A 21487-nucleotide genomic window follows, 5' to 3' on the forward strand; every position below is an offset into this window, starting at 1 on the left:
TTACCGTTTTTAATGTTGCGAATTCTGTTTTGGGGCATCTTTGCCAAATGAGGGAATGAAAAGATTCATTGGCGTTTTGTGTTCCCATTCTAGAACATCTTTTTAACAGATCTGTGTCTGTTAGTCTTTTCATTATAGGAAATAACAGTTTACCTATTTCTGATGTGATGGTCTGATTGTGTTTTTTATATGGCTGTTTTAGTGCCTCTGATCTCATAAAGTGACAACAAGATGTAGCGCCATCAGGACACAACCTGTGGTTATGATCTAGGTCTGAGCTCATCATATGAAAAAATGAGCCCATAACAGCCAGCTTCATTTTTTGAATGTCGGGAGCATTTTGGCGCAGAGCTTTGGAATAGTAATTTGTAATTTTTTCAATTTTTGGCTTTGTAAGCCTATAATTTAGTTCTTTTTTGTTAGACATTTTTAAATTGTTCAAAGCATTAAACATTCTTTTTGAGATGTGGTTAATGCAGTCCTCTTTTAAGATTTCTACATCATATCCTGAGTTGGTAATGGCAGATGAATGCGATTTACTATCGCCATCACACAGCATCGTGCCATAAGCAAGAGAAATAAATTGACAACAAAAGTTTTCATCGAAGAATTTCAAGACCTCCTTGACAGTCATTATCAACAAAAGTTCTATTTGTCATAGGCGATGTGAACTTGCATTTTGACAGTGAAAATGAGACATACGCGGTGTCGCTGAAAAATGCGCTAAAGGATCGCAACTTAGACCAACTGATAAATGTTCCGACACACGTCAAAGGCCATACTCTTGACTGTATTGTTACAAATGCAAGTGAGCTTATAGCCAAACTCAATGTCTCAGACCGCGGCTTATCAGATCATTTTCTTGTACACTTTGAAATGCGCCTATCAAAAGCAAAAAAGCCAAAGAAAAACGTGACTTCCCGTAAACTTAAAGCCATAGATATTGCCTCCTTCAAAATGGACGTGACCTCTTTGCTGTTGCAACAAAGCAACACAGACGTTCTCAGCAATTACAATTCTTGCTTGAAAAAGTTGCTGGACAGCCATGCACCTCTTGTCACTCGTACAGTCTCAGTTAGGCCATCTGCCCTGGTTGACGGAAGACATAAAGACTGCCAAACTTATTCGCCGACGTGCCGAACGTAGATTTCAAAAGACAGGTCTGACGATACATCGACAAATATACATACGAGAAAAAAACAAGGTTAACCGTATGATTAGAGACGCAAAAGCTAGTCATATTCGACAAAAAATCGAAAATTCTGATTCTTCAAAGGAGCTATTCAGGATCACCGCTGAAATGTTAGGGGGAGCAAATAACGAACGTTTGCCGTCATCTATCCCAGTATCTGAACTTCCTGATTCCTTCAATAGATTCTTCATTGGGAAGATTGAGCAGATTAGAAATGACATGCCATCCCTCTCATCACAGCTTGACCACTCTCCAATTTTTCAAAATACTCCTTTTTGCGAGTTTCAGCGTGTATCTGAAGATTATGTCAAAAGTACTATTTTAAAGATGCCAAATAAGTCATGTGACCTTGATCCCATTCCAACCTCCTTGCTCCTTGAATGTTTAGATGAGCTTGTACCTACAATTACCAACATTGTGAACTCTTCACTGACTTCAGGCATTGTACCACAGCAATTTAAGCATGCACTTGTCAGGCCCTTATTAAAGAAATCCAGTCTTGACCCGGAATGTCTAAAAAACTATCGCCCGGTATCAAATCTTCCCTTCCTGTCAAAGCTTCTGGAGCGCATCGTGTTAGCGCAAATTCTTTCTCATCTTGAACAGTACTGTCTCTTGGAAGAATTTCAATCTGCATATAGGAAGTGCCGTAGCACAGAGACAGCAGTGGTCAGGGTACTAAACGACTTACTTCACAATTCCGACAAAGGCCTCATATCAATTCTTTCCATGCTGGACTTGTCCGCAGCCTTTGATACGCTAGACCATGAAATTATGATGGCCAGATTCTATGCAACTTTTGGTTTAGCAGGAGTCGTCCTAAAGTGGCTTGGATCCTACCTGACGGAACGCACCCAAAGTGTCGTTGTTAGCGGGACGGAATCAACAAGCTTACTTTTGAAGTACGGAGTACCCCAAGGATCAGTTCTAGGCCCAGTACTGTTCACTATGTACACATATCCACTCAGCGGTGTCATACGGCCAACCGGCATCTTTTACCATTTCTTTGCCGATGACTCACAGTTATACGATTCATCAGTACCCTCAGAGGTGTCGCATCTGGCAGAGAAAATCAGTAGTACCGTTGCAAGGGTGAGCGATTGGATGGTTGAAAATAAACTCAAGATGAACGAAGACAAGACAGAAATAATTAAGATTGGCACTAGGAACAATGTCTCAAAAGTTGAAAGCACAGATTCTCTCTTTATCACTAACTGCCATGTTCCTTTTGTCCATGTAGTGCGGAATCTTGGAGTTTTCTTCGACTCAACACTATCTTTCGACCCACACATAAATCAGCTCTGCAAAGGTCTTTATCTGCAGCTGCGCAGATTAGGCCAAATCCGACCATATTTAACAACGGAGTCAACAAAAACGCTAGCTGTGGCATTCATACTCTCCCGCCTTGACTACTGCAACGCCGTGCTAGCAGGTATACCTGATGACAAAATAGCCAAACTGCAACGTATACAGAACAACGCCGCTCGAATAGTCCTTAAAAAAACTAGACAAGATTCTGCTACTACGCTCTTGCGCACGCTCCATTGGCTTCCCGTGAAAGCGAGAATCGATTCAAGGTCGCCACACTTTGTCATCAGTGTATATATAACATTGAGATGCCCTTGTACCTTAGCGAACTGATTACTCCATATGTCCCCCAGAGAACCCTGCGCTCAATGGACTCAACGCTTTTAGTAGTGCCACGTTTCTCCCTCAAAAGCTACGGTCTGCGTGCTTTTTCAGTTCACGGACCAAAGGTTTGGAACTCACTCCCCATTGATCTCAGACAGACAACATGCTACACCACTTTTAAGAAGAACAATAAGACCTATCTGTTTAAAACTTTTTTAGATTAACTGTCATTTTAGCTCTCGTGTTTTTGTTTGTAATGTTATTACAGCGCCTTGAGCCTACATTTTGTTTGTTAACAGCGCTTTATAAATAAAATTATTATTATAAACAAGTTTTCTGGATGCCACAGAGCGCGAAAAGATTTTGGATGCTGCTGCGGCCTCCATTGCATTTGCTGAGCCACTGAAGTTTTTTTGACACATATGCTTAGAGGCATCAAAGTTTAGTTCTGCAGAGTTTGAATCACAAACATGGCAATAATTTGATAGGACTTCGGTGTCGACGACGAGTCCAGTATCAAAATCAATAACTGTGCCAATTCCTGAATGAGATGAATGGCCCCTTTTATGCCAAGTCCCATCGAAAGAAACTGTAATAACAGGACAGCCTGTTGAACTTATTCTTTCATCTGTAGTTAGAGGTTGTGAAATGTTTCTTCCATGCACAACAGCAGATGCCCTAATCATACATTCTTCACCAGCTTCAATTATAGCAGTATTGACTATGTTAGCTAGATTGTTATAAGTATTTCTGTGCATGCAGGGCATACTCATAAGTCCACAAAACCTATCAAATTTAGAATGCGAGATTCCAGATTCTTTTAATGCAGCGACAGCGCGGACATTAATATCCAGATGAACATCACTACTTTTTTTTTGAGGTCCAGTCGGACCACAAATATGTTTCACAATTTAGGCATTTGATTTTAATCAAATGAGCCATGCCTTTTGATTGTGTGATGCACATAGTTAATGTTAATTTGTTGTCAAAGCAATGTGGACAGCACAACAAGGAGACCATTGTGGTCAATTGCATTGAATTCATCATGACGTATATGAAATCTTCAGGCAGCCTCTTATTGGTGTTATCAGCGTTAGTAACTGCAGTTAGGGATATTTTTCGCTCAGCTGCACTTGCAGGCTGTGTTGTTGCTGCTTCAGATCCAGCTGTATCCAAAACAGAGCTGCAAACAAATAAAAAATAAATTAGAGGGTCTTTAAAAAAAATTCAATAGTATGAAAGTACACGTCACATCTATCACAACATGAAGATTATTTTAAATTTTATAATGCATTTTAGAAATCATATATTGTATTAATCATAAAAAGTAAAGAATGTATAGAGACATGTTACATGTAATGTAGATCTATATATGACAATATGTACAAGATCTAAAAAAAACCAACTAAGACCAAGACTTGAGTTGAAGTTGAAGTCCTACAATACTGTTCAATACATCATCATACATGATAATCTAATCTCTAGAGATTATCTAGTTCTAATGTGATCTATGCTCCTAATATAGACTAGATCTATAAAAGGATAGATCTCTATGTTTGCAATCATTTTCATGATATTTATTTAATGTCTATAGAATCTAGATTCTAGATCTAGATGTGATTCATTGGATAAACACGTTGTCGAACTCAAAGAGCCAAGGTTTCATTATTTTATGTGTCAGCACACGCTTGTCTAGTAAATAAAAAAAAAAGCAAACTCTAGATCTAGACTTACCTTTGTAATTGTGCATTTGTCTTTGAAGCATGTCGTCCTCTGGGCTTACAGTAACGTTTTTTCTTTCCAAACATATAACCTTTTGTTGGCATTTCTGAGTTTCAATAATGAATCGATTGTTGATGTGATGAAAGTTTACAGAAGAAGGACCGGTTCACGTCATGTGCGCATGCGTGCATACTTGTTGTTACGGAAGCTTTTTCAGTGCGCATGCGTGTATGTACAGTAACCAGAGAAGCTTTGATGGTGCGCATGCGTAAATATGGCTTTGTGGGTGTGTATATGAGGATATAGGGAAAAAAAAGAGGTAGTGACGTATTTTGAAAGTTTATTGCAGTACTATTTATTTATAGAATGAGAAACCATGCACATAATCGGAACTAGAAAAGTAGACCTTTGTATCGATACCATCTGTTAGGGATGTGAGCGTACATTAGCTTATCAACTATAGCTTACAAAATGTTGATTTTTCACCAAAACATCAAAATTTTGCTTATATATCTACATTTAAAATACAAAATTGATGTATAAAACGTATTTTTTTTAGTATTCTGATAGGGAATTCGTATTCTAGACATTTTAAACTATTAAAATCAATTAATTTTAAAATATCGATATTTTTGACCTAAATCTATGTTTTCTCACTGTGCATCCCCCTTATGTCACAGTGGGGAAAGACTTGAATTACAAGCCTCGCGAAACCTGTATAGTAGTTACTACATGATATGCCAATGTGATATTTTGCAGAACTGACCGACTCACGGGTGAAAATCGTGAACGAGGCATCTCTTACGCATATACCGATGCCCTTCTCATGCATAAAAAAAAGTAAATATGCGTTAAATTGGTTTAAAATTTAGTTCAATTGGGGTACAATAAAAATCCCTATCTCTCCTTTAAATTTGTATTTTATAAAAAATCAAACATTGGAAACTGGCTGGAAACTGGGATGGGTATTTTGAAAATGGCTCTAACATAAAAAAACAAAACAAAAAAAAACAACAAAAAAAAACCAAACAAATTGACAACAGAAGAAGAGCTCTTTTCGTTATAAGTGTTCAAAATATAATCATCTTAAAATTAAAATTGGCTACTTTTTTTAAAACATGGTTTGAGCGGGAATTTCTGCATTCCTCTCAAGTGTTTCTTTGTATTCAGTGAAGAGTCCAATAAATGAACAGACCTTCATGAGAAGCGTCTTTCTTTTTAACGAAATAATTAGCAGGGCTGTTAAAAGAAGAACTTAATTGCCCCTAACTTACTGGAAAGACTCCTTTCAATATAAGAAACAAATAGAATGAGATATGGTACACCACCGTCGGCTCTATACAGTAGAAATTGCATTAAAAAAGATATAAAGAATAAACGAAATCATCGTTTGCTTGTTTATATTTCTTTGAATAAATCTTTAAAATAAATAATAATGCAGAAGTACAGTCTTGCATTAGCTTATGATTAATCTATGACTAGTAAATGAATGTTTTACAACCTAGAATGAATCATTGCAATGGCTCTACCAGACGACCCACGACTGAAGAAGACCTATGTAGCAACCTATTTCTTTAGTCACAGTTTTTGTGGTATTTGTGAATGACCAGTTCCGCGCTGTATTCTTATTAAGGACAATTAGTTAATGTATTTTGTTTGCATTCAAATACAGAAGTAGGTAGAACACTTTTCAAGTCATAAAAGCTAAAATTATCATAAAATCTCCAATCGCTTCGATGTCATTAAACGTTAATGGCTTGGATGTTTACTAAAGCAATGAAACCTTTGATCGTTTTGAGTTTTTCTAGCTTGTGCTGCTGACTGCAATGTGTGTCTTAAATGCAAAGTTTAAACTTCGGGAGTCCCCCGAGTCCACCTAGAGCAGCGATTCTCAACCTTTTAAGCTTTTTACAACCCCCCACTCTGCCGCGACCCCCCCCCCCGACACACACATACAGCAATAGAAGAGTAGGCAATAACAATCCATATTTTCGATGGTCTTAAGCGACCCCTGGCAAATGGTCAATCGACCCCCAAGGGGGTCGCGACCCACAGGTTGAGAACCCCCAACCTAGAGCTAATGGGAACCTTGCATACGTTAAGGAAGTTAAAGGCAGTTGGTCATGTACAAGGCACTGAACACCAATGTTAACCGTTGGTCATATCAATGGATGACCTTTGCATCATCTTCACCCCCCCCCCCTCTCTCTGAGATAGGGAGTGGTGACCGAGTGGTAAAGAGCCTGGATTCCAAAACAAAGTGTCCCGAGTTAAAATGCCGGACTAAACTGGTGTTAGACACCTTATTTATATAGGTTAGTTATTTAGCGACGCACCATAGGAGACGCATATTGAACGGGACTAGTGACGTTTGGGATATGTTGGGTTAGAGACTGAAAAATCAGTTAGCGATAGAACACTCCAGGGTAACGACGTGTTTAGTGACAGAGACTTCTACTGTGGCCTTTTATCAGAATAAATCCATGTACAATTGTTCATCAGAGTTGACTACATCTCTTCACTTGTTAAAATAGATGTTGTATAGTCCTTGTTTGGATTGTCGTTCAACTGCACGTAATACACCCGAACAATTACACCCAAACGATTGCAGAGTAATTGGTTGACTTCAAGACAGCTTGAACTAGCAACATCACAGTGGCGACCCCGAACCTCGAAGCCGGACCCCTGATGAAGCCGAACATCGAACCGGACCTCGAAGCAGAACGTTTACTCAGGTGAGGGTCGTGCACTCGAAGTTATAAGATTTCATCGGAGTACGGCTGAACACAGAATCATCGCAGAGTGACTTTGTTCTAGATCTACATGCAGTCGTCGCCTGTTTGATCGCACGTTCAACGAGCCGTTAACTCAGGGTGACCTTCGTCAGGACCGTAATCATCGCAACGTCTGGTCTACTTAACCAGTATATTATCAACGCCTGATCTTCATATGCTGAATCGACCTACAACCAGAGAAACCGTTCATTCATAACGGGTGAGAGATCGTTGGTGAACCTGTTGGACATATTTTTTTCTTCGTCATAGGAGCCACATCGAGTATCAAGTTTTACCTCGTCAGTTCGAGAAGGACAGTTTGCCCGCTGTCAGAAGTATTGTGAGTACTACAAGTTTGGTAGCTAACTAAATCGAAATCGCTCTGTCGTCTTACCCTTGGAGAGATTCTTGTGGAGCAGTTTGCTCATTGAACCGGTTGCTTACCACGTTTATAACGGTCACTGTGTTTAACCTTTGGAAGGTTAGTGAAGTAATCTTTATCAGTACTGAACATTGATATATATAGTATTCGTCGGTCTAGACCATATCTAGACTTGTTAGCAGTGAAGTTGTGGAAACAGCTACATCCACTTAATTTCGTTGAAAACCGTTAGTCGTCTAACGGAACGTCGTCGGAGGTGACCTTGGTTTCACCTAGTCTACATTGGACAGTTTGGTCTAGTGAAGCAGAGTACAACAGAAAACTTCGTCGTACTACCAGAGTAGCAGCAGAAGCAGTGAACTATTTTAGAGAACCGTTATTCGTCAGCCCAGATCAAGTCATCGTCAAGAAAGCCGTTATTCGTCAACCCAGATCAAGTCATCGTCAAGAAATTCGTTATTCGTCAGTCGTCCAGATCAAGTTGCCGTCAAGAGACTGTTATTTGTCAGTAGTCGCCTACACAAGTCAAGTCATCGCCAGAAGAACCGTTAACCTATTCGTCAGTAACTGTGTACACAAAGTCGTCGGAACTACACATACGGTCATCAACAGTCATCGAAGAAACTGGGACATTTTGCTGTGACATATCAGGACATCTGTGGCATTACGTGGGATACGGGTAGCACCGGAGAACAGAGTCAGAACTGGAAGAGAGGCAGTGGAATTTGTTGTGATCTAGCATATTCGGGAGTCCGAACAAAGGGATCTTTCTTATCAAAAGCTAAGTGCCATTTTTCTTATTAGTATATGTTTAGATTGCCCTTAGAAATAGATTTTGTCTAAATTTGGTATGTTAGCCTGAGTAAAATCAGGTGGTGCTGAAGCCTTAAACCCGTTCGGGGTAAAGACATAATTTAGATGAAAAACTATATTATACGGTTAGGGTTGTAATTTGTTTTGTTTGTGTAAACGTCATATCCGTTGTTGCCTAGTTACTTCGTGACGTTATCATTGTGTGCCATATTGTCATATCCCAACCCATAGCGATAGTCTCATTTAATTATTTCATTTGTTTATATTATTTTAAATTATTTATTTTTATTAATTTAATTAGATCTGTATTTTTTTTTTCACTTAATGATAGAAAGTGCGGGTAGGATTCTTTTACTGTGAATCAGACTAAAATAATTTTAGTTTGAGCGGTTAAAATCAAATATGATTTTGCCATGAGAATAATGCCGAAACTGGCTATGTAGTCAAACACTGTCGTCTGGCTAAATATAGATCTACAAATTTTGTACATCTCTTTGGTACATTTGATTATCTAGACTCTAATTTGAAATATTATGAATTGAAAAATGAATGAAGGTAGTACATTCTAGATATATATATCTTGTTGAAGATATATTTGACATTGTATACACATATTTGTTTCGTATGGTTAAATAGAACCATAATCTACTCTAGATCTAGACTCTAGATAGTCTTTGAATTTACTCTAAACACTTCACTGTAACTTCAGTCATACCAGGTTTTAAAAGTGATCATAGTTATTCATACTAGATCTAAAAGTTATAGTGCTCTTGATAACTAGATCTAAATGGTATTATTATACATACTATAATATACTAAATTTAAATTTGTGTGATACTAGATCTAATATGCAGATTTGAATATAACTCAGACTAGATTTACTCATTTACTAAATCTATAGATAGAGACTTAAACTTATATAAAAGTTTGTAAAAACTTAAATATAAAATAAGTACAAAGTATAGCCATAACCAATATAGGCTAAGTAAAAATATATATAAAATATAAAATACAATGGCTACATCATCATATGTGGACCTTAAGGAGGTTAAGGAAACAGGTATACAGGATGGAAAGGCCATGGAGTTAAAAGGAAAGGATTTAGCAGCTTATGTACAGCAAGTTGTGAAGGAAGAAACGGAACGTCAAAGACAAGAGATAGAGAGACAGAAAGAAGAAAAAAGACAAGAGATAGAGAGACAAGATAGGATCAGAAAGGAAGAATATGAGAAGCAAAAAGAGGACCAAGAAAGGCAGAGAGAACATGAAGCTAAAATGGAGAAGATGAGATTGGACGCAGCACAAGCCAGAGCCCAAACTGAACAAGGAAATAACACAAATAACTCAAATAATTATACCACTCAAAGAGACAACCCTAATTCGCAGACATGGCTAAAAAGGAAGATACAAAGTTTTGATGAACAGAAGGATGACATTGGTGATTTTTTGAAAAGATATGAGGCAAAAATGTCTACATTTAATGTGCCTGAAGAAGAATGGTCTGAAATACTGATAGACTTTGTTCATGGTCAAGCTCTAACAATATGCCAAAATCATGACCATCATATTGATGATAGCTATCAGGTCTTAAAAAGAGAGTTATTGAACGCATATGGTCATAATGCTACAACTTTCAGAAAGAAATACTTTGACAATATACCATCATTAGGAATAGAACCCCAAACTACTATTAATATGAAAAGGATTTTTTCAATAAGTGAGTAAAATTAGAAAAAGTGAATAGTTCGTATGAGGGATTAAAAAATTTTATTCTAGTGGACAACTTTGTAAATAAATGTGATCCTCAATTACAATCTTTTATTAGAGAAAGAAATCCAAAAACTATAGATGAAATAACAGAAATAATGAGAGTTTACAAAAATGCATATCCAAATAAACCATTTTCTGATAGAGATAAGAGCAAAGTAGATTTAATAGGATACACCAAAGAAAATGTTGATAGAAGTAGAAATAGAAACAGATCAAATAGTGGAAATAGAAAATATAGTGAAATAACCTGTTTTAAATGTCAAGGAAAAGGTCATATAGCAGCTAACTGTAGAAGAGGGAATAGCAGGTCTGGAAGTAGAAATAGATACAATGAACAAAATAACAGTAGATATAGGAGTAGAGATAGGAATGACAGGGGAAATTATAGATATAGGAGTTACAGTAGGGAATACAAAAATAAAGGTACAGATAGGGTATATTTCATGGAAGGAAATAGGAACAATTTTGCAGTGTACCCAGGGTTTGTAGATAGAATTCCTGTGGAATTAATCAGGGATTCAGGTTGTAACACTTTGGCAGTAAAAACTAAATTTGTCAAACCTCATTGGTATAAAGGGTTTACTAAGAAAGTAGAATTAGCAGATGGCACGGTAAGGGAATTTAAAGCTATAAGGGTGTACATTGAAACTCCATTTTTCACTGGTTATTGTGATGGCATTGCAATACCAGAAATGAGATATGATATGTTAGTAGGAAACATAAAAGGAGTTAAAGAATGTTCAAGAAAAGAATTAGAAGACTGGCAAAACAAATACAAAAACATAAGACAAAATCATGAAAACATAGAAACACAAAATATAACAAGTATGGTAATAACAAGATCAATGGATAAACAAGATAAGAAACAGGAAAATACAATAAATGTAATAAGTAATGATAAAGAAAAAGAAACCAGTAATGTAATACAAATAGAAAATACAGATGTTAAGGAAAGAGAGATAGAAAATGAAACACAAAATAGTCTTGAAACACAAATATTTCAAAGTGAAAAAGAAACAACACCCACATTTGCATTAGAACAAATGAATGACAATATTATTGGGAAAATTTATTCAAGAATATCAGATAAAACAATAATAATCCAATGGAGAAATTTTGTATAGAGAATAAAATATTATTTAGACAAACAAGTAATGATAACAAGAAAATAAAACAACTTGTCTTACCACAGAAATATTGGAAAGATGTTTTAATCATGACACATGATAATAATTTAGCAGCACATAGGGGAGTAAAGAAATGTTATAGGAATTTGTCAAAACAAGTATTTTGGCCCAAAATGAAAGCAACAATCAACAAATACATAAACTCATGTGACATATGTCAAAAGAGATCTAACAAAAGCTTAGTGAATAAAGCACCCATTCAAGAAATGGATGAACCTACAGAACCATTTCAGAAAGTATCTATTGATTTAATAGGACCTTTAATTCAAACTGAAAATAATAACAAATACATTCTAACAGTAATAGACATGTTTAGTAGATACCCAGAGGCAATCCCATTATCAAATACAAGTGCAGAGAATATCATTAATGCCATAACTCAAAAAGTAATTACAAGACATGGTATACCTAAAATTATATTGAGTGATCAGGGATCTCAGTTTAAGTCAGAACAATTTAAGAAATGGCCTAAACAATACAATATACAACACATATACTCTTCGGTTTACCACCCGGAGAGTAACGGTTTATGTGAACGATATGGTGGTTCATTAAAAAGATCACTAACAAAAATAATTCAGAATAATCAGAACAAGTGGGATCATTACATTAACTATGTACTATTTGCTCATAGAAACAACATCCATGAAGCAACACAATTTTCACCATATGAAGTAATACATGGAAGAAAACCTAGAGATGAATTAGATGTTTTCAAAGAAAATCTAATAAACAATGAGAATAAATTAAATAATGACAGTGAAACAACAATCACAACAGAATTGAAAGAAATATGGACTCAAGCATATAACAACAATAAGAAGTACAAACAAAGTGCTCATGAGAATATAAATAAGAAAAGGCAATTGAAAACACTAGAAGTAGGAAACAATGTATTAATATTGATAAATGACCTGAAAAATAAAATTGGTAAACAATGGAAAGGTCCATTTAAGGTGATAAAACAAATTAATGATGTGAATTATCAAATTGAAATAAATGGGAAAATTAAAACATATCACATAAATAATTTGAAACTGTATTATGATAGAGAAGATGAGTTAATACAAAACATTCAGGAGGAAATAGAAAATACATTTTCAGAAAGAGAAGAATGCTTAATGATAATAACAAATGAAAATCACAATGAAAATGATATTAAGGAAATACCTGTAATAGAAACAAAAGAGAATCAAACTTGGCAAAAGATTAATCTTAATAATTTAACTAAGGAAAAGTCAAAAGACATAACTAAAATAATACAGGAATACAAAGAAATTTTTTCCAGCATACCAGGAAAAACAAATATTATTAAACATGACATTAAAGTAACAGATCCAAAACCTATCAAGCTTAAGCCATATAGAATACCGCTACATTTACAAGACAAAGTAAAGAAAGAAATAGACAATTTACTAGAATCAGGTATAATTGAGCCATCAACATCTCCTTATGCTTCACCAATTGTGATAGCCAAAAAGAAGAATGGAGATATAAGATTATGTATTGATTATAGGAAACTTAACAACATCACAGAATTTGACCCATATCCAATGCCAAATATAGAGGATATTTTACATAAATTAAATGGAGCAAAATTTTTTACTAAATTGGATTTAACTAAAGGTTATTGGCAAATACCTTTAACAGAAAATGCAAAACCTTACACAGCATTTGTAACACCATATGGTATTTTTCAATGGAATTATATGAGTTTTGGATTAGTAAATGCACCTGCCACATTTAATAGAATGATGAACATGATAATTGGAAACAAAGAAAATGTTATTTGCTATTTGGATGACATATGTATTTTTAATAATAGTTGGGAGGAACATTTGGTAGATGTAAAAGAAGTGTTCAAAATAATAAAAGAAAGTGGACTTACAATTCAAGCAGAAAAAGTAGAAATAGGATTGGAGGAAATAATTTTCTTAGGACATAAAGTAAATAACAACATGATTAGCCCTATTGAAGATAACATAAAGAAAGTACTTAATATTGAAATACCTACAACAAAAAGACAAATTAAAAGCATATTGGGAATAGTAAATTATTACAGAAAGTTTATAAAGAACTTAGCAGAAATAGTGAATCCACTAAATGACTTACTTAAAAAAGGAAAACCTCAAAAAGTAGTTTGTAATGAGGAATGTGTGAAAGCTATTGACAGAATTAAAGATGTTTTTAGTCATGAATTAATATTAAGACTACCTGATAAAGACAAAATATTTTATGTCACAACTGATGCATCTGGTAATGCTATTGGTGGTTGTTTAATGCAGAACTATGATAACTTACATCCTATATTATATGTAAGTAGAAAATTGTCAGAGGCAGAGAAAAAATATAGTGTCATTGAAAGAGAAGCCTTAGCTGTAATATGGGTAATTACTAAGCTAGAGAGCTATTTAATAGGAAGGAAATTCATTTTATTAACTGATCATAAACCTATTCAGTATATACAGCAAAAGAGCATGAAAAACAGTCGTGTTTATAGATGGTTCTTAGCACTACAGGAATATAAATTTGAAGTGAAAGCTATTAGTGGATCTGTGAATATTGTAGCTGATCTATTGTCTAGAATGACATTGAAGTGAAATAATTTTGTAAATAAACTATGATTATATTGAGTATGTAATATATATTAATATATTGACACCATTTATATGTTATGAAAAAGGAAGATAAGTAAATTTGATGTTAAGCATTTAAAAGTAAGTATGGATATTTTTTTTTTTGTGAATCATTTCATATACCATTGACGAAAGTTAGTTCTATGGAAAAGGGTGAGTATAAAAGAAAAATGGACAAAAGCGTATAAAAGGGTGGTAAGAAAAAAAAATTTATTGAATGTGTAAATAAAGTCTATAATTGTTTTTTGAAATATTGTATTTTATCAGATTACTGCCAGTGAAGAACATTTTTTGTGAGTGTATGACGTGTCCATAAGATGCCACATTTTCCTACATGATGAACTGTGTACCAATGAAGATGATTCTGGAATGTTATGAACATTGACATTGAATATGAGGAACTGTCAAGTTAGGATGAAGAAGTCAAGATGAAGATGTCAAGATTTTATGTTTGTTTGTCTTCCCCTTAAATTGAAAATGCCCTTGTAAGACTTGACAGTAGTGGAAAAATATTGACATATTTTTTTTTCAAGGGGGGGAGGAATCTGTTAGACACCTTATTTATATAGGTTAGTTATTTAGCGACGCACCATAGAAGACGCATATTGAACGGGACTAGTGACGTTTGGGATATGTTGGGTTAGAGACTGAAAAATCAGTTAGCGATAGAACACTCCAGGGTAACGACGTGTTTAGTGACAGAGACTTCTACTGTGGCCTTTTATCAGAATAAATCCATGTACAATTGTTCATCAGAGTTGACTACATCTCTTCACTTGTTAAAATAGATGTTGTATAGTCCTTGTTTGGATTGTCGTTCAACTGCACGTAATACACCCGAACAATTACACCCAAACGATTGCAGAGTAATTGGTTGACTTCAAGACAGCTTGAACTAGCAACATCACACTGGTCTTAATTTCAATTCCTTTAACCCTTTTTGAGGCATGCCGAGGGGTTCTAGCTCTAGGATCTCAAACTTCGGAATCCTTAGAAGTCCACCAAACTCTAATGGGTGCCTGACATATGTTGTTGGTCACTATGCTGACCACGTGATACCTTCGATTAGCGTTGGCCATAGAAACAGATGACCTTTACATCATCTACTCCATTATTCGCTATTTCCGAAAGTGAATTTTCGTTATATTAGGGTATGCCTTTTTACATAATGCGACTGAAAAAAGTATTCGTTAAACAAATTATGAAATTGAACACCGCACCACAAACGTACACCAAGAGATGTGCAATGCGAACTAGAATCAAACTCTAAATATTTATTTCTATATGAAATGTTTTGATGAAGAATTAGGGTAAGGGTTAGGTTATATTATAAATTAAAATTTAAAAAATGTATGCAAATTTGGCTCCAATATGGCCACCACATTTACTGAAAATAAACTATAATTTTTAGCATTAATTACTAAGTTACTAATTAACTGTTGGCTTTTATATTTAGCAGACTAGTTTCCAGGGCATCGGACAGAATGTTTAAGATAGAAGGAATTTTTTTTTTAAATAAATGAATTTTCAAAAACTGATTATACAAAATGATAAAAATTCGAAACATGACTGAATAATAAAAAATATTTTATTATATTATTTCAGAGGCACATAAATAAGGTATGGATATGGAAAATTTTTAAGCAATAGAGCGATATTTGTTTAAGTTGAGAATTTAAAATTTTTATCATTTACCGACAAAAATTAATTTTCTGAAAACTAAAAAAAAAATAGTTTTGTTGATTTTGTTTAAAAAATGACTATTTTATTTTTCATGTTGTTCACTCTGCTTGCTTCATAATTTCATATATTTAAATAAAGATTTTAATGCATTAAATAGATCTTTAAAAAAAGGTAACATTATATAAACATGGGATATCTGTATTTTAAACTCGCTATGTGCTAAAGAGATATTTATATTTCTTGAGCAGATGTTTTAATGAATGATATTTGTACAAAGTTTTACTTGTTACAATTTGCTTACCAGAGCGGTAAATGTGTAGGCAATGCCATTTTAAATAGTATCTACAAATACATAGGCCATCCCAACACTTACACACGATTGCTCTTCATTCATTTCTCATCTGCTTTCAAAGTCACATTCTTATTGAAATAATAATTAATAATTATAGCTTTCTATATAGCACTAGTTTCATGTTTATAGCAATCTCAGAGCGATCTCAAATCTCATTTGTGGACATTTGTGGGTATTGGGGAGAAGGTTTACCGTGCTGCCTTTAGACGCATTAATCTGCTCGAGTCGGGTGTCGAACTTCGAGCCCCTCTCATAGAGTTAAGCCAAGTTCCAGCGTACTTAGCCTCTCGACCACGCTTCCCACTATGAGATCGTGAAGGTTTAAGAGATTTAGAGTAAAAAAAATGCTACATCTAACGACACACATAAATAACACGCCCAGTTTAAAAAATACTGTATGTGTGATTTTGTTCAATAGTAGGCCTACATTTCGACCCCCTCCTAAAGAAATGACAATTGACATGCAAAAGGTGAAGGAAAATGGTATTGCTTCCGTAGCTCTTTAGTGTTAGCGAAAAAGGCTTGTCAATGTTTTACCATGATCACATCGACAGTCGACGGCAGTATTTTAAGTTTCAACATCACTGCTTAGTTTGGGAATCTTAAAATGAAAAAAAAAAGTATAAACTTACTAAAGTTCTAAATGCTACAATTGAGGTCATTGACAACAAAGAAACATCATTTGAACATCTATTTGAGAAATTCATAAGAAATCTAACAAGCTCTAAAAGATAAAAAGCAACCCCTGGGTCAGGAATTTTAACATTTTGCCAGTACAGGAAAGATAAATAAAAAAAATTCATTGTAATCCCTATATAAGTGTCCACTGAGAAAATTCTGGTGATGTTGCAGGTCGGCAGGAGTACCGCCATTTGATAGGGAACGAGAATGTTACTAGAAATGTTAAGGGCCTTGAAGATATCTGTGACGTCAATTGTTATTATCGTTTTTTTGGATAACTTCCATAAATGTTTAATCTCCAAGCCTAGGTTCCCTTATTTTCTTTGTTTTTCCATTTCAGTTTTTCTTAAATCATGAGACGGTGGTATGGCGATGTCAAAAATAGTAGCGTTTTTTTTCTTTTTTATCAATGAACAAAAGATCAGGGCGATTAACACATACCGTTTAGTCGGTCAAAATATGCCTATCCCAGTACAGCAGATGATCAATAGACTCGAGAACCTCCTTGTGTTAAACCAACACCCCACTAAACGAACGGCCCTGACATTAATACCGCCATAGCCATTAACATTGCCATTTTCCTGAAAAAGAGAAACCTAAAATAATGCCAATCATTTGATACTCCGGACATGCATTTTATCCTGCTGATTATAATAGACCCTAAGCTTGAGAGTGAGATTAGAATTGAAAAAGCAGGATGAGATAATAATTGATTCTCTCACCAGCCTTTCACAGGTTTACAGTATATTAACTAGTGGATACAAAGACGGGTTTCATACGACTCGAAAGGACAAGACGGCGTACGGTAATATATTTGAAAGAGAGAGAGAGAGAGAGAGAGAGAGAGAGAGTTATAAAAGAAGGAGAAAGAAAAAAAAAGAGAGAGAGAGAGCATGGCTGAGTGGTAAAGCCGAGGGGTCCTGGTTTCGAACATTGCTGGAGACTGGGATTTTTCATATCGTTATGTCTAGCGTGGCTCTGAGTCCACCTCGCTTTAGTGGTTACCTGACATTAGTTGGGGAAAAGTAAAGGCTGGAACCCTTTACATTAGACAGTTTTTTGTTTTCTACAATATATGATAAGAACTTGTCATGTGCTCTGTTGTACTTTGAATTATTATAATTATTAAAACGTTTCTTCCATGATAATCAATCAAGTTCTTTGCGCTATAGTACAGTCTCTTGTGAAATTGTTAGCTTGAAATGTTCATGGTGCGCCTAGCATCCAGTAAAATTTATAATTAAAAATACCTTGCACACATTAGGATTTCCACTCGAGTCCCCTCAGTAATGTATCCAAACTGTTCAAACTGTAAAATCACTAAATTTAGAAAGCCTTCAGGACAGAAGACTCAAAAGTAAAGTAGCAATTATACATAAAACACTGAACCATAATCTTCAAATACAAAAACAAAATTTAATAAAATACTCAAAAAGACAATAAGATAACAGCACATTCCTCTTTCCATATACTAGACTAAAGTTGTACAAATGCTCTTTCTTTCCTAGCGCTATTAGAGCATGGAAAGGTTTGCCTGAGCTAGCCTGGAAAACCAGTGACTTGGCAGAAATTAGGCCATTTGTTATACATGCATGACTGAATGCATGACGCGTAGGACGTAACCATCATCTTTTTTGTAGTAACATCTGTATCATATTAGATAAGTTTTTTTTGTTTTGAGTCACTAGTGCCTGTGTATGCACAAACTAGTTGACCTTTATTGTTGTACTTATTTGAGCTTATAAAGTGTGTAAGACATGACTAGGTAGGAAGAGGGCACACTATATATAACAGAGTGCTGCAGGAGACGCCTTCTACAGCATTGAATGTCAAGAGAAACAAATTTATACGTTTATATTATTACGTATTTCTTAGCGTGTTCAAGAAGGCCGGCCGCCTAGAGTCTCCAATTGATCAGAGCCTCGCACAGAAAAAAAAATAATTCTTGATATCAAAAATGTAAAACTTGGATCAAATCTCAAATATAACAGTTGTAAGTCTCACTCTAGCTCAAGGTCTACGTGACTGTTTTGGTCTACTTGTTACACTACCTATGTCAGACCAACCTTGTTTATTTCCAATAGTAAATATGTGAAAACGTGATTCCGAGTCTGTTACATCAAAAGGCAAAAGAAAAGTGTGAGACTGCAAAGAGGGGTTTTATTATATATCACCATTGATTTTTTTAACTAAACAATTATATTGCGTTTTCTTTTTAATTTTATGGTGTTAATTTTTATTTTTCTATTTTATTTGGGGCCTCCAAATTAGCTTCGCCTAGGCCCTAAGGCCTCCAATTACCTAAGGCAGGCATTGGTTTGATACATATGTCAAAGTTTTTTCTTTTTAGGATTTACTATCCAGAAAATGCTTAAAACATAAAATAGATTCCACTACTTTGTATATCAATTATATCAACTAAAATATTAACTATACTACTATATCTATTTAGTCCAATCCGTTTTTAATATGTGTACGTACTTTTTCAGTTCTAGTCACGTTTCTTGTGTTTCGAAGACAGCAAACTACGAAGAGAGAAAGCTGATAAGATCACCATGCTTCTTCAAGTATTTCCAGTTCTTCTACTGTGTTTGCTCAGTGGACTAGTCGCGGGAGAAAAGTTGAGTAGGAATGAGCAAGAAGTTATTGAGGCTTACAGGGAGTTAAGAAAGGTCAGAAAATAAAGAATTAATTCCCTTAGTGTATATAGCTAGCTAGTTACAACTTACAATTGAAGTAGATAAATACATTAATTACTACTAGTCGACCGGCGGCGTAGTCTACGCCGCTATTTTGCAGGGCCGGCCATAGGCCACAGAAACCTATACGACAATTACTATATTTTATTTGGATACGGATTTGTGTAAATGAAGGATATAAGTCTATTGTCTAGGTATGGGAACAGCTTGTTTGTTTGTCAAATGTTTGACATGTTTCGGATGTTCCTTCAGAGTTGAAGATAGTTTACTTCCTAGTCCAAACCTCCCTCAGGACGACGGGGGATGGGAGCGGGCAGGGTTTGAATCCTCGACCGTCGATAAATCCGAACGACAGTCCAGCGCGCAAACCGCATGACCAGGCAGCTTTTTGAGGTCTTCACCGTTTATTGACAAAAGAAAAAACAATAAAAAATAAAACTTAAAAAAAAATCATAATAATTTAAATTTTTGAGGGGAAAAAATTAAAAACTTTCAAATGATTAGCAAAAAATTACGAATTTAGTTTAAAACGTGTATCTCATCAGCGTTACTTTTGTTTTTGTTTTTTGTTAAGCTGACTGCATGGTGACTGATCGGTAAAGGGCCTTGCTTCCGAACCAAGGGTGAAGACTGGGGATTTTTAATTTCGGGATCTTGGGGCTCCTATGAGTCTACCCAGCTGTAATGGGTACCTGACATTAGTTAGTGAAAAGTAATGGCGGTTGGTCTTTGTGCTGGCCACATGAAACCCTCGTAAACCGTAGGCCATAGATGTAGATAACCTTTCCATCATCTGTCCTATAGACCACAAGGTCTGAAAGGGGACTTTCATTCTTTAAAACTGCAAGGAGGCGAAAGTAAGTAAGAATAGAAAGTTCTCTGTGGTAAGATTTAATTCCCCTTATTTTGTGTGCAATTTAATTAATAATATTAAGTGATGATTTAATAGTATTAAGTGAGAATTTAATAATATTAAGTGACCATTTCATGAGGGATTTTTTTTTCAGGTGGCCGAAACGTTAGAAGAATTCAAAGATCAACCAGAAGATGCAGAGCTGGAGAAAAAACGAAAAGATTTGTTGGAAACTCTACAAACTGCTGCCAGCATATTCTGTAAGGTGGTGAACGCTTTTAAAAGGGAAATAACCGAGGAAATGCAAACAGAAAAAAGAGACTTTAACTCCCTTCTTCAAGCTGCTAAGGCAGTCTGCCAAGCGCCAACTGTTGGTCAAGCGTTGCTGAATGCTGCGAAGTCACTTTGCAGCTCCAACAATGTAGGCAAACGAGAAACCCAAAGTCTGAATGATCTAACTGATGCGCACCAAGTGAACAGAAGAGGATTCTGGGACTTCTTGGTGGAGAACGCTGCTAGAATATTTTGTTCCGTGGTCAACAACTTCCGTAGAGATTTGGCCAATTTACAAGAGCAAAGCGACGAGGCAGAGTCAGGAAGATAAGAGAGAATGGGAGAGGCTATTGCGACATTAGAGCTGCCAACTTTAAATCAAGTATACAGTAGATTGTACTTTTTGTTCTAGAGAAAAATGCACACAATTCTACGTGTAAATTTCCCTTTTTTTAAAATATAGACATTTAACATCTTTAAAAATGTGCTTATGTGCTTCACTTCTATGTTCATATTTTTATTTGCAAATGTTATGTAAGAAGAACCTGTCATAGACGTTGTTTAATTTTTAGCAATGAATTTTGAATAAATAGCTAATTTCTACTGTAAACATTTTCTTTTTTATTATTTTGATCGAGAGAAGAGCGAAACATATTTCTTTTTAAGAATTAAACTAGGGGAGGTAATACATTAATAAAGTGATGCGCTGTTACATTGATATCCAGCAACACATGTAGCCAAACAATGATTTACACAACAAAACAATAATTTAAAGGCAACAAAACAATGATTTATAGACGACAAAACAATGCTTTACACAAAACAAAACAATGATTTA

General features: G+C 35.2%; 2 protein-coding genes across 2 annotated transcripts; one reads left to right on the forward strand and one right to left on the reverse strand.

The window, feature by feature from the left end:
* Nucleotides 1–3688: 3688 nt before the first annotated feature.
* LOC129928393 (uncharacterized) lies at nucleotides 3689–4715 on the reverse strand. The gene is made up of 2 exons (XM_056042622.1): nucleotides 4559–4715; nucleotides 3689–4007 (listed from the first exon to the last, which is right to left on the reverse strand). Exons 1-2 carry the CDS (start codon nucleotides 4648–4650, stop codon nucleotides 3689–3691), a joined length of 411 nt encoding a protein of 136 aa, XP_055898597.1. The 5' UTR covers nucleotides 4651–4715.
* Nucleotides 4716–17479: 12764 nt separating this feature from the next.
* Nucleotides 17480–21259, forward strand: LOC106050805 (uncharacterized). Its single transcript, XM_013205849.2, has 3 exons — nucleotides 17480–17629; nucleotides 19314–19496; nucleotides 20531–21259. The coding sequence occupies exons 2-3, from the start codon at nucleotides 19380–19382 to the stop codon at nucleotides 20978–20980; spliced, it is 567 nt and encodes a 188-aa protein (XP_013061303.2). The 5' UTR covers nucleotides 17480–17629; nucleotides 19314–19379; the 3' UTR covers nucleotides 20981–21259.
* The last annotated feature ends 228 nt before the right edge of the window (nucleotides 21260–21487 follow it).

The sequence above is a fragment of the Biomphalaria glabrata genome, chromosome 9 (genome assembly GCF_947242115.1).
Source record: "Biomphalaria glabrata chromosome 9, xgBioGlab47.1, whole genome shotgun sequence".
Classification (NCBI taxonomy): Eukaryota; Metazoa; Mollusca; class Gastropoda; family Planorbidae; genus Biomphalaria; species Biomphalaria glabrata.